Below are 13221 nucleotides of genomic sequence, written 5' to 3'. Positions count from 1 at the left end.
TCATAATATTTCACGGTTTGTACGATGGATTATATTTGGGTTTGCAGGGCTACCGATGTTATTACTTGGAGCTCCCTTATGTACCGTCGCATGTCTGCCTCATCCGGGCTTTCGAATCCTCAACCACTCGAAATGAACCCCAATTGCCTTTCTTTTCCGTGCTCTCGGGAAGATATCTCGTCGCGATACACCCACGATACGGATATATCACCGGTAGAGTGTGTTTATGCAAATTCATAGTTCCGCAGACGCAGAATATGAATTGAAACTTCACTAAACATATGAATTTGCATAAATATCCACAGCGACAAATTTAATAAAGAGACACGAACGGTGGGAATTAACGTCTACTTAATTGCAACATTTAATAAATGAACATTTCACGGAAATATTTCGCAGATGCGACATTTATTATCAGGAGCAATAAAGATTTTAATAAATGAACATCAATCGTAGAAGTGACAGCAGGAGGAAAGGAGCGAATCAATTACCGCGGACAGAAATCGAATTTAATAATCGCTAATTTGCAAAATAAATGAAATAAAAAGAACATGGCGGCGCGTGTCGTTTTCATTGCCGAGCGGTCAGCAGGAGTTAATTGCGACCGGCGCGTATGAGCATATACCGATAACACACAAACCGTTTCATCAAACATTGATGGGATCTATCTTTCTCGTGTCAGCTTTGACGTGATTGCATTTAACGTGGAAATAGCGATTCGAGAATGGAAGACAAGCTGACGGAGGAGAGTTCTTTGAATCTCTCTTTTTCGTTAAAATACAAATACATTTATCGAAGTCTATGTTTAGTTGATATCTTTTTCTGTTTCGTATTTTAACGACACAATTCCTTTGCAACGCGACGTCAATTTTCTGATTGTTATTGGACTAATAGATAAATATTTATTTAAGTCTATGTTCAGTTGAGGTAATCCCGTTGCATCGTTCGATGTCAGTGTCATTGCCAGCGTCAGCTGATCGATCAATCAATATCTTGGCATTATTCATGTTAGTAATTACCATTTTTATACGTTCGTCAAGAATATCAGTCGAACGACGTCGCGCCCGTAGGTGTCTATTAATCGGTACCGGTACTTCGATCAAAACAGCGTTAATTCAACGCTTGAGCATTTTCTTGAGAAAGAAAATACGCGATGAAAACGAAGATTAAGAAATTAAAAGGCGAGAATAAATACGTGACCGAATAAATACGTCGCGGGCGACATTTTAATCTCGTCTGGTAAATTGCAAATGCAAATTCGCGTTCAATGCCTGCGCACACGCGTCTCGGGTTTTCATGTGAACACGGAGACGATCTAGAAGTAATAATAACGTAACTCAACCTATTCGTTCAATTAATTTCGCTGTTTATTAGGTGTATGCATAAGTCTTGCGGGCTTACGTGCTGAATTACTTTACTAACCGAGTGGAATTCAATACATTTTTAAAGAAACTAGAAATGATGTTACTAGAAAATCGAATGACTTCAATTAAAGCCGACGTGAATAACTTGAGGCGTTTCTCTCTGGTGCCAAACAGTCGTCATTCAGGGTCAGATGCACTATCGATAAATCAATATTGCAAATTAATCCTTCTGGCCCTTCCACAAGCGATAGATTTCCGGTAATTCTGACCCTACCTCACCTTACAGTGACCGCCATACTGACCGCCGTTAACTATTCCAGGAGTGCACGATTCGGAAATGCACTCTGCATGACGCAAACCCGAAATATTCGATAGCAGAAAGTAATATTTAGCTGTAGAAATTAATTCTGTGGCTGTAACTGAACATTCTTGACGACGCGAACGAGTCCTTTTTAAATTGTAGGAAAGAGTTGCAATCTCGTGTACGGGAAAAATGCGAAATTAGAAAATGAAAGTTTAAAGAAATATTACATACAACGGTAAAAAATTCATAATGAGAAAATGAATCCGCTCCCACGTGTACGGAACAACTCACGAGAGAAAAGTTGATTAAACTAATTCCATTAAAATGCAAAGTTCAAGTGGTTTCTGAAACTTTTGGTTAATCTCTGCCGAAATTGAGAAGTCGGTAATCATTCGAAATTAACTTTCGCCAAGGTGCTCCGACGACGACCACGGGTTTATCATATGACGTCGACCGCGAAAAATTGCTCGATACATGTGAGTAGGAGGGGCCGTGATTTGCATACAGAACGAAATCCGCGCTACTTTTGTCATTTTTCAATTAAAGTTTCCGTACTATGTGTAGATCGCGATAAATACGAATCGACTTGCGCAGTCTCGTTAATAAATACGTCACGAATACAAAATTCGCACAATTTTTACGACGCTCGTCATTCGATACGCGCGACCAACACGAAAACTCGATACCTGGGTACAAAATCGTAAACGGAAAAGACTATACAATTTTTATATATTTTTTGTTTATTTTTTATCTACGATTCTAGTGAAATAAAGTGTTTTCCTGTATTTTTAAATAGTATTGGATGAATTTTGTGATGAATATGTCATGACTGCAAAAACCGTCTTGATAAAACTATACAGAAAACTGGATGTTGCTTCTCGAAAGTCGACAGATATTCATTTTGATACTTATACTCCCTCGAATTTATTAGCCGTTGAAATGAAGTCTGTGCCTTTATATTCAATCATTTACAAGTGTAATTTCCTAACGTGTTGCAAGTGTAATTTTATATATTTTTCTCGTAGACAACATTGCAACTCTTTCCTAAAATTAAAAAGAGGACGCCCGTTCACATCATCAATAACCTTCTAGAATCAGGTCTTCGAGATGTCCAATTAATTATTGGAACGACCGTTGGATAGTCGGTCGCGAGTGACAGAGCTCTAATCTCGCTGAAAAAGCAGTCGTAAAACGTGAACGCGGTATTAGCGTCGGCATTAGATAGCGCGAATTTGCATTGAAAGGATTGCAGGATATCGTCGGAAGTACCAATCGCATTCGTGGATGTTTCGACACGTATGGAACGTAGTAACGCGCGCACCGACAATTTTCTCCTACCTCCCTCGTTAATCGCCGCCCACCTTTCCAATATCCAACTCAACAGCCAAAAGCGAACCCAACTTATACTTTCGGTGGTTCTATCCAGTGGTTATCAATTTTATTCCGAGCAGAGATTCGAGTCACGAGGCATTAATTTCATCTATATATCTTTCCTTCCCCGCGAAATGGCGTCCAAGGGGCGCGTGGCCCTTCTGCCCTCAACGCGAGATTCTCTGGAAGTTTCGTTAACGCGCGGCGAAACAGAGTCAATGTTTGAAGGTTCGAATTGGTGTTAACGAAGCGCTCGCGAAGTTGGGTTTGTTTTAAAGTTAAGCAAAACTGTACATTTAGGTTAATCGGGGCTTGTGTAACTTATCGCGCGCATCGGCCGAGCGATCAACGATAAAGCAGCTTTTACGTGTGCTCTAGCCGTGAACTATTGTCGCGATCGCGATGGCGGACGTAATTTTCTTCGTTCTTCCGCCTCGCTGGTGTTAATCAACTTTCCACGGTGAGGTCGGCTTTTAATAAGAGAGTTTTTAGGAGGACTTAAGGCTACCGTTGCCGGATCATGGGAAAAGAGTGCACCGGGGCGCTATTTAAGATCGACGGGGACGAATACGTCACTGTACTTTCTGACACATCGTGGTTTCAAGGATCACTTGGCGAAGTAGCGAAGTAATTGGAAAAAAATATGGAAATATTGTCTGGAAAGTCCATGCCGATTTTTGGTAGGCGGTACAGGTCCGAATATATCGGAATGGCTGAAAACAAATAATATGTGTACATTCCTTAACAGGTGAAAAGGTTGTGGAACAAAATGGTACATACATAATTCAATAAATATAAATCAAAATTCAAATATGCATTTGAATTTTTCTTAAAAATAGGCATGAACTTTCCGGACAAGCCAATGGTATAACTTCTATAACCGCACATTTTCGTGTATTTTGTTAGACAACGAAGACATTCGGATGATTTCAAATTTTACCCCATTTTCAATTACTTCGTATTCGCCATCGAGCCTTCATCCCATTCCCATCGCTTCTTTCATTTTCACTTTACACTCCCCGCCCTTTCAATTTCTCATTATTTTCATCCACTTTCCGACATTGTCAACTAGCACCCCACGCAGCCTTTAAAACACTTTTAACCGCGGTAATAGTACACCCCCGCGACCCACACGACAGCAAAGCGCAAATTGAATCCCACCGAGATATGAGCGTTGCACGTGCCTGCGCGTCGTTCCCTCCGCGATTACAGAGACGTTCTCCATCGGCTAGCGAAGTTACAGACGTTTCCTACATTTACAAAGGTACAAAGGAGTCCCTCCTCGAAATTCCTTTGTAACGTTCGATTAATTACCGATAGAACCTTAACGCGTTTCTCGGCGTTCCTATTTCCCGTCTGGCTGCAAATAATTTCACGCCTGTTGCCTCGCGGAATATTTTCCCCTGTTCCCAAGGCTTTCTTCCACTCTCGATGTCGTCACCGTCGACGCAATTAAGGTCTCGGCTCGCAGACGAGTTTAAGGTTTACTTTAAAACGGGAACGGCAGGGTCACGAAGCCCGCGGTGATACACACCCGGGTGCTTTAAAACTGCATACCTCGACGTTTAAGGGGTGGGTGTACTTTCGTGATAACGAAAAAATTGATTTTTTATCTCGCGAAGGAGCGAAGCGTTCCGATCGAGAAGAAAATTTTTTAAGACTTTGTCTCTAATCAAATGTATATAGAAATTTATAAGTAAATTATCATGCAGTAGAAACTGTGGCGTGGAAATTAATTCTGTGCCTTTACATTCGATCGTTTATAGGTATACGGTATAAACATAGTAAGGAATCGCACAGATTCCAAGGGAAGATTAAAAGTTGTATGATTTTTCTTTATAAATAAATGGCAAGTTTACCTTAGAAAGCCACAGAATTAATTTCTACAAAATGTTATTTTAATATTCTACATTATCAGCATATAATTATTCTAAACTTTCGATTGTTATGAAGGAAATTTGTTAGGTCTAATTATCGAGTAAAGACGATCGTGGTCACACGTTTCGATCAAGTGTCATTAGTTATCCTTAATCGGAAATAGGATCAGACGGATATCGCGCGCGTGTATGTATGAAAACGATAAACTTTAGAACAAACTCAATCATAAGTTGTCCTCTAGCCTATGCACTCGCCCTGTCATCGAAACAGGCTTTGTTACCGTCTTGTGTCTACAACCGACATCACTATCGTTTTCATTCTCCCGTTAAAGGATCGTAATTCTATCGATAATGTCGATACTCCTGCTGTTCCCAGAATAACATCAGGCTTTAGCGCTCGAGACGATTCTAAACGCGACAAACATGTCTGGAATTACGTACACCTACGACGAGGGAAAGTCGTCGGTCGAAAGCTTTCTCAATTTTCTAAGGAACATTGAAATAATATAACACTCGTGGAGTAAAGTGTTGCACTCGAGAAAAAAAGTTCTCTGAAATGTAGAATAACTAAAGTAATATTAAAATAATATTTTGTTTCGATTGCACATGAGTGACCTAACGAAGACTCAACGAAGACCTAATCAAATATATATTTTCCTAATCAAAGCCATTTTCTCCTCTGAACGCGCAACGGTACGGTTGATTCGTAATTTTCTTTGTTCCGTTCCCGCAGTAATGGCTGATCCTATTTCCGCTCGTTTCGCCATTGATTAAAATTTCCTTTTTTAACGTTCGCCAATTACAAAGCATCCACGGGAAAGAAACACGGTGATAAAGAAGGAGAGGCCAGGAATCGACCGTCGGGTTCGCGAGGGCGACGAGGCGGGCGTAATTGGAAAGCCGGCGTGACGGCAACCCTAAATTACCATGCGCAAATTAAGCCCGTAGTGTTAATGAACCCGCTGACGACGACGTCACCGACGACATCGACGGCGATCGTCGACGTCTGTATCGACAAGTCGACCCACATTCATTCACTGTCGAACTTGACCTTACTCGTTGGTTGTTCGTGCTAGACGTTCTTCGACTAAATAAGCGGTTCCCCAAAATGGAAATTATCTTTCTGAGGATTTCAATTTCTAACTCCTTAAGCGGAGAAGCCACATCAGGAGATCAATTACAAAGTATTTTTCATCATTTCTAATTTTCTAAATTTCTTTTGAACAGAAAAATTTTCTTCGATTTATTTTAACTTTGAGAATATTTTTGGTATGTTTTAAACTACATTTGGTAATTTTTTCAATTCATTTCGGTTATCCGAAACCGTCGGAAAAGTTGAAAATTGAATTTTGTTGAGAGCGTTTAAAGAAAATATATCAATTTTCAGCATTTTTAGTGGAGTACAAAGAAGCGGATATCATCTTCGAGCAAGCTGATAAATCTGAGACGAAGAAGAGTAGTGTAGTTAGTGTACCTTGCAAGGGGAAGGGTTATAATGGCACTTCCATCAGAGAAGAGTACCAAACCCCCAGACCGGATGTTAACAGTGCAAACAGGCGTGGTTCTAAATAGCTTCCTCATCTCTGAAATTTAGCTTCTCGCGAACCACTATCCGACGCAAAAACCAAAGTGTAGCCTAAGTGTCGTTTCGACGGCGAACCAAAAATTCCAGAACAGTTCCCTATCGCTGTTTCGATCAAAATTCTGAATACATCTTTCATGTAGCTGTTCCTTTGCGTCGCGCGTTATTAACCTCAATATCGCGCGGGATAAATTCCAAAACAGGCTGACTCTATTAAGCAGTGTGGTCTGCTTAATATTAAAATAGATGTGGGAGACTAATATGATCCGATATGATGCCATATTGTTTCAAGAATATCGTCATTTATGATAATATCACCCTACATCGCGAACATTGAAATAAAATTTTAATACCTCGTCTGACGTACCCGAGCACGTTTTTACATAATATATGTGGAAAGCGAATTTCGAAATGTTTTATTCAATATGAAAGTTCTTTTACGTAGAAAAATGCAACGGCCGAATCGAGCATGTTATTAATTAACCGGGATACCAAAGGGTCTTGTAGAAGGGCTTTTAGGATTTTGTTTTTTTTAACAAAATACCAATTTTCCTTCAGGAATGTAATTTTTAAGTTTAGAGTCTTAACGCCCCTTTTACTTTACGAAAGAATCCAAGAGTATGGCCTGTACTAACTACTCGTCTTTCCTATGTTTCAGGTAAATTCGACACTCGTGATTGTCACAACAATGACAATTATCAATATCTTGGTATCTCTTTTGTTAATCACCGTCACGTGCGGACTACCTGTAACGTACACTAGATACGATGAAAGGGATGTGTCCCGCGAACGGCCGCCATTTTTATTACTGGTCAACCATGAAGTACCAGAACTAGAGGTATGGTAATTTTTAAAATGCTTCCCGCGTTTCTACCCCGACTAACCAGGAGGAATAATTCTATCAAGGGAGGATAAACTTCCGAATAATAAAGCAGAGTGTCGCTACGTTGCACGCGAGAGTGAGGTCTCCGCGCAGAGACCTCACTCTCGCAAGTTATAACAGGTTACGCGACTTTGTGTGCGTACTTCGGATCCTCGTACGACTATAAATGCCATTACATGGCTGGCGAAGATTCACCACGTGTCGATCCAGGTATTGGCTCGATGTAAAGCCATATGAGACATTTCATCGCGGATACAATTCAATTCACACACGTGTGAATCGAGAACGTATCTCACCTGAGTCACACACGGGACAATCAAACGTCAGCGCTGGATCTCCCTTCCGTTTTATTTACCACCGTATAAACGGATTATTGGAAACCCATCGATTTTGCGCACCGAAAATGATTACGTTAGCCACGTAAATGCGACTCTGCAGGGCTACTCGTTTTTCGTTCGGGTCGAAAAATCGATTTTTCTTTTGTTGCTCGCGGCCTTTAACATACTTCTACCAAATTATACTTGAAAATTTCAGAATTGACAAAATTAAATTCAAGGAGATCTTGCATATACATGTATAAAGAAACGTACCATGTTTCGATAGTTTATGTCAAGTACTTGGACTACAATACAATGATGGATGTGAAAAGTTAACTCTTTTTCTTTTCAACAGAGACAGTTTCGATGAATTATTTGCAGCCACGGTGCTTTGCACAAACTTTTGAAATTTAATAGGTTTGTTTGTACATTTATTTACAAGATTATATTGAATCTACAACACATTTTCTGTAATATACCGTGGCTTTATGAGACTTTGTTACTATCCTTTACAAAACGTATTTATATACTTTTGTACTCTTTTGCATTTGATATTCTCATCACTCGATTTTCTCTTATCAATGTCCCTACAAGCTCGGGTGCCTCGGGTTCGCCAAACCCGTACTGTAGCTGCGCTCAAAAGCACAGCTACAGCCCCTGAGGGTTTGAATCAATGAAAAATGATTTTGTTCCATTCGTTACGAACGTGATTGCAGTATAAACTAGAATGAAAGGTATTAAAAGAAAATTAAAAGAAAAATCTCTACCTTTTGTAACCCAACACAAAAAAATAGTATTTTTTTACATATCAAAAAATATTCTATTCTAATAATATCAATTTTCATTTCTCTCCAAATAATTTCAAGACAGAAAAATCCATCTTACGATCCAGAAAAAAAGACCAACCCTTTAATATATTTTCTTCGTGACCTAGGTCTTCTGGTTGGGACACGATCAGGGTCTCCCATACCTCGTGAATCGTAACGAGAGGACGACTAATTGAAAACATAATTAGAACTTCATTTAGGAACGATTTCGTGCATTCTAATCAGCCACGACGGTGGCTGATGTATATATGCACAGCCAGGAACAATGAAGGAAAATTAATAGCGACAACTGAACGATTCCAGTGGCGCATATAAATGTCGCGTTACCACTATCTGCGGTACCATTTCGACTATTCTCTGCTCCCTGTTCATAATTAAAACGATCTCAGAAGACGGTCACCAACTGCAGGGAAAATATTCTTAATAAACCCTCTGCTTCCCAAAAGATAAATACAGTCAGTACCATAAGTGTTCGTACCTTCTATTAAAGTGTCTAAATTAATTGACAGATTCGATGGTTTCGAATAAATGTTCTATTATAACTACGTATATATTCATCACGAAACATTTATTTGAAGCCATAAAGCCTATAATTTAATTTAGAAAAATGTCTTCAATAGACGTCGAGAGTACAAGTACTTATGGGGCTGAGTGTATGACAATGCGTGGGTGTTGCCACAAAAAAAAAGTCAGTAATAAATTGAATGAAAAGACCTTATTTACAAAATTGCATAGGACGCAACACGAGATAATGCCAACAGTGGGGAAATTTCAATTGCTGCACTTGAAATTCATACATGTAACGCTCACAGAGTCCTCCCGCGCGAGTCGTTTCGCCAGTCGGCGAGTTAATATTCATACGCGATACAGATCTCTTCGACTTTTAAGCAATTCTTATAATCCGGCGCGTAAATTACTTGCGAGAAACGCGTGTAAAATTCCAAGCACGGCTGAACACAATGAATTCCGAACTGCCGGTGGGTGTATCTCTTTCAGAACGAGCTTCGAGACTTTTTCTTCATATTCTTGAGCGCGTGTTCCGTAAAAGTGGCAATAAAATGAGGGAAATATCGCGTAGGGGATAGACCGGGCAACCTGAGCGTTGCACATATGAGGACCGTTTCCGTTGTTTTCTTCCCTTCATTTTTTTCTTCTTTTTTACTCTTTTTATCTTTCGCCTCGCAAGTATGCATTTGCAGCTTGGGAAGCGTTTTAACCGAGCGTGTAATTTTTTTTTTTTTACAATGTACCATTCTTTGCCACTTTTTCCCTGATCGATGGAGAACGGGGGACGTATCGTTATTAATTATTAATTTTGATTCAGCAACCTTGAAATGGACTAGGCTTACTACTTTACTTTTATTGAACTTATTCGATAAGAAAAGATAGGCTTTCGATTACTTGACAATAAAATAATTGCATAAGTTTCGAGCTGCGATGAGCATAATTAGATTCGATCAATCGATAATGAACGATATCGACTTATAGTCATTTTGAAATACTTTGAAATATTTTGAAACACCAGTTTTGAACTAATTTTCAAATTTGTTCGATGTAATTCGATATAATACGATAGAAATAGATTAGAAATATCTTGAAGATCTTATCGAGAGCAACAAAATCTATTTTTTACCCCCGCCCCTTCCCCACAAAAAAAAAAAAGACCACACGTTTAATATTAAAATAGCAAATATTTTCGCGTAAAAGAAAGTTATGTTGCATGAAAACACCCACTTTGCTCCATTCTCGGTAAAGTTATTGGAACTTTGTCTCCTAAATGAGACAAAACAGAAGTTGAGTACTCCATAAAAGTGGAGACTGAGATCGTATAAGAATACATACGCTTTTACATCAGACGAAGTCAATCCACTAGCTTCACGAACCAGTTTTGAGATCATTGATTTTGATCTGTCGAAGTAGCTGTAACAGAAGAAAAATGTTCTCTGTAAAAACAATAATGAAAAACGCTTAATATTTGCCCTGATAATGTATACGTACCACCTTGAAATGACCCAAGTTCTGCATCTTGCAGAATGAAATGTTCGACTCGGGTAACGATCCTGGATCGACGGTGGTTCGAACGAAGCGCATCGGATCCTTGTCGATCGTCAACTCTTTGGACGTGTTACGACAACGAGTGCTCCTTGAGCTAGCTCGACGCAAAGCGATGCAGGCTCAGCGGCAGGTCGACGCAAATCGGCGCTACTTGGAGACCATCGGGAAGAGATCGTTGCCGCTGTACGCAGCCGGCTTGTCGAAACCGATCGACTCCAGATCGAGAAATGGTATCGAATACGCGATCGAACAGGATGGAAAGAATCACGACGCAAGTTTATCGCCGGACAGGATGCCCGAAAAGGTCGAAGATTGGTTGCAAACGAACGACGCTGCAAGGCAAGACGATCAACCGCGAAGGGTGACTATTTCTATCATGTTTCTTTCTATTACTATATTCTATATTCTATTTCTATTATTATATATAATATCCATTCTTATCTAGTATTACATATAATATGCAAGATGGTCACGTAACAGTGGCGGGATTAGTTTTTGTTCGCTGACATAACTTAAGAATATTTACATTTTTATACTTGTTTTCAGGTGGAGGCGAACGAACTGCGTCTACTCTAATCTACTCAGAAAATTAAATCACCGCTGTCGCTATTACGGTTTTTTATCTAACGAGCCAATTACGATATAGTTTATCTATTATTCGTCATATTCCTCAGGTTTTACCATATACCCCATGTATACATTTTGTGTCGTGCAGAGTCAACAGTTTAATATCGTTTTCACCCGTCAACCCTGCAAATTACTCACGTGTCGAGTAAAAATCAAATATAGCGCGCATCAAATTCCCTCCCGCGTAGATCAAGAAATTTAATAAACAGAATGTTTCAGTATTTTTTTTTTTTTTTAAGTTTGAATCGTTTTAACTAGTTTAATTAAACGATATCCAGAAAAGGAAAGAAATAGAAATACATAAATTGATGAAAAATAAATTTCGTTGTTCAGAATTTAGCGAGCAAAGAGACACGGTAATTAGTCCAGGCTGTTCGTCCTCTACTCATTTTCTATTTTTTCCTTTTTCGATAACGCAAACTCACGAAACAGAACAGTATTATATGTTGTGATTTATTTCTGTCTAATCGATAACCATCATGCAAAGCGTTTAGCATTCAACTATGGATGCGTGTAATTTAACATAAATGTTTTTTCGTATTGATGTTAAGTTTTAAGAATATAATAACGAAGACATTGTAAGGCATGCCATTGTAATTATTTAAAGGTGAAAATATTCCAACTTCGAGATCAAGCAGAAAAACATAAAAAATAATGATATGGAATTTTAGCTACCGACTGTACAGTAACATTTCTGAAACAACTACGTTCGCGTATAATATTTTATCGATCGTTTTTAGCAGAAATTAAGTGTTATTTGCAGAATATCGGTTTGAAGAATTACAAATTTTATGTAATGTAACTACTTCGGTATATAGTTTTCGTTTAATCAAATTAAACTTTACTTGTGAAAACAATAAATGTTTCAAATATATGTCTATACCCGAGCTTCTTTTAAATCAATTGTTTTTTCTTCTGTTGGATATTGTTTTCATTTATGTTAATACTATTACGAATGCATTCCTTGATTTCTATAATAATCTTAAAAGACACGTGATAATGGAATTGACTGTATCTTAGTCGGTATACCAAAGAAATATTGTATTATGAGCAAGTACTCAAAATAGTCAGTCAAAGGTTCCTTTTGTATGTGTATAAATTAATATATACATGCTGTGTTTAAAACGCTGTTCTCTAAGAATTAGGTATATAGCTGCGTAATACATATAGAAGCGTAACTAGTTTTATGATTATTTCAATTTTGGTCTTAAGTAAGCGTTTTTGTCATGTTCAACGTGTAAGACAAATAAATACCTTCGGACCGTAATATACTACAATGAAAATTTAATCAAAACAGAACTTTTTTTTTATTTTACTTCAAAAACTAATTATATTTAAGTTTATATTTACCCGTTTCGTTTAGTTTTTCCAATTATTTGTCCACTTATACACTGGACATTCATTTACAAATGATTTCTAAAACTATTCTAGGAACGCGTCAGAAACATAACGATGTATGTAGTAATGAAACACATGTTAACGCTTCTGATGTTTACGTTACTATTAGAACATAGGTATAACTATACATACTATTACTATTATTATTATTTACACAATATATTTACTTGTATTATACAACTTGTGACTAGAAGAAAAATGTATATGAATCCTAAAAATACTGTGCATAATGTAGATGTAAGTTATTTATTTAAAGAAATAGAACAACATTGTTATTTATGTACTTTAATTAAAAAATTTTTTTTTTATTTCGATGACTTGAATTGCACAATATGTAGTTGAAATGAAATAAATTTCATTTAAGATAGATTCGATGTACATTCTAATCTAACCTCTCTTATTAAAGTATAATAAGAATAAGTCATGGTACTGTACTGTTCTTTAAAAAAGTTTATTTTTTTTTTTTACTTATTACCGATGTTTATATAATACTTAGTATTATTATTTTATTTTATTATTACAATTACAACATATACCCCATTCACTTCTCGTGAATGAATATTGTATTTTACTTTTTTCTCTGGAAATATAATGTCTGTCGAATTGTTTCACTGTA

General features: G+C 37.8%; 1 protein-coding gene across 1 annotated transcript in view; it reads left to right on the top strand.

The window, feature by feature from the left end:
• LOC128877114 (diuretic hormone 44) overlaps nt 1-12974 on the top strand; it is a 31737-nt gene extending 18763 nt beyond the window's left edge. Inside the window, exons 2-4 of the mRNA XM_054124136.1 lie at nt 7157-7336; nt 10558-10941; nt 11127-12974. Of these exons, the coding sequence (XP_053980111.1) occupies nt 7187-7336; nt 10558-10941; nt 11127-11156 (564 nt within the window). The 5' untranslated portion in view covers nt 7157-7186 and the 3' untranslated portion in view covers nt 11157-12974. The remainder of the gene's footprint in view (nt 1-7156; nt 7337-10557; nt 10942-11126) is intronic.
• The last annotated feature ends 247 nt before the right edge of the window (nt 12975-13221 follow it).

Source organism: Hylaeus volcanicus, chromosome 5 (genome assembly GCF_026283585.1).
Source record: "Hylaeus volcanicus isolate JK05 chromosome 5, UHH_iyHylVolc1.0_haploid, whole genome shotgun sequence".
Classification (NCBI taxonomy): domain Eukaryota; kingdom Metazoa; phylum Arthropoda; class Insecta; order Hymenoptera; family Colletidae; genus Hylaeus; species Hylaeus volcanicus.
The sequence above is the reverse complement of the archived record's forward strand: the minus strand, read 5'-3'. Positions and strand labels throughout refer to the sequence as shown.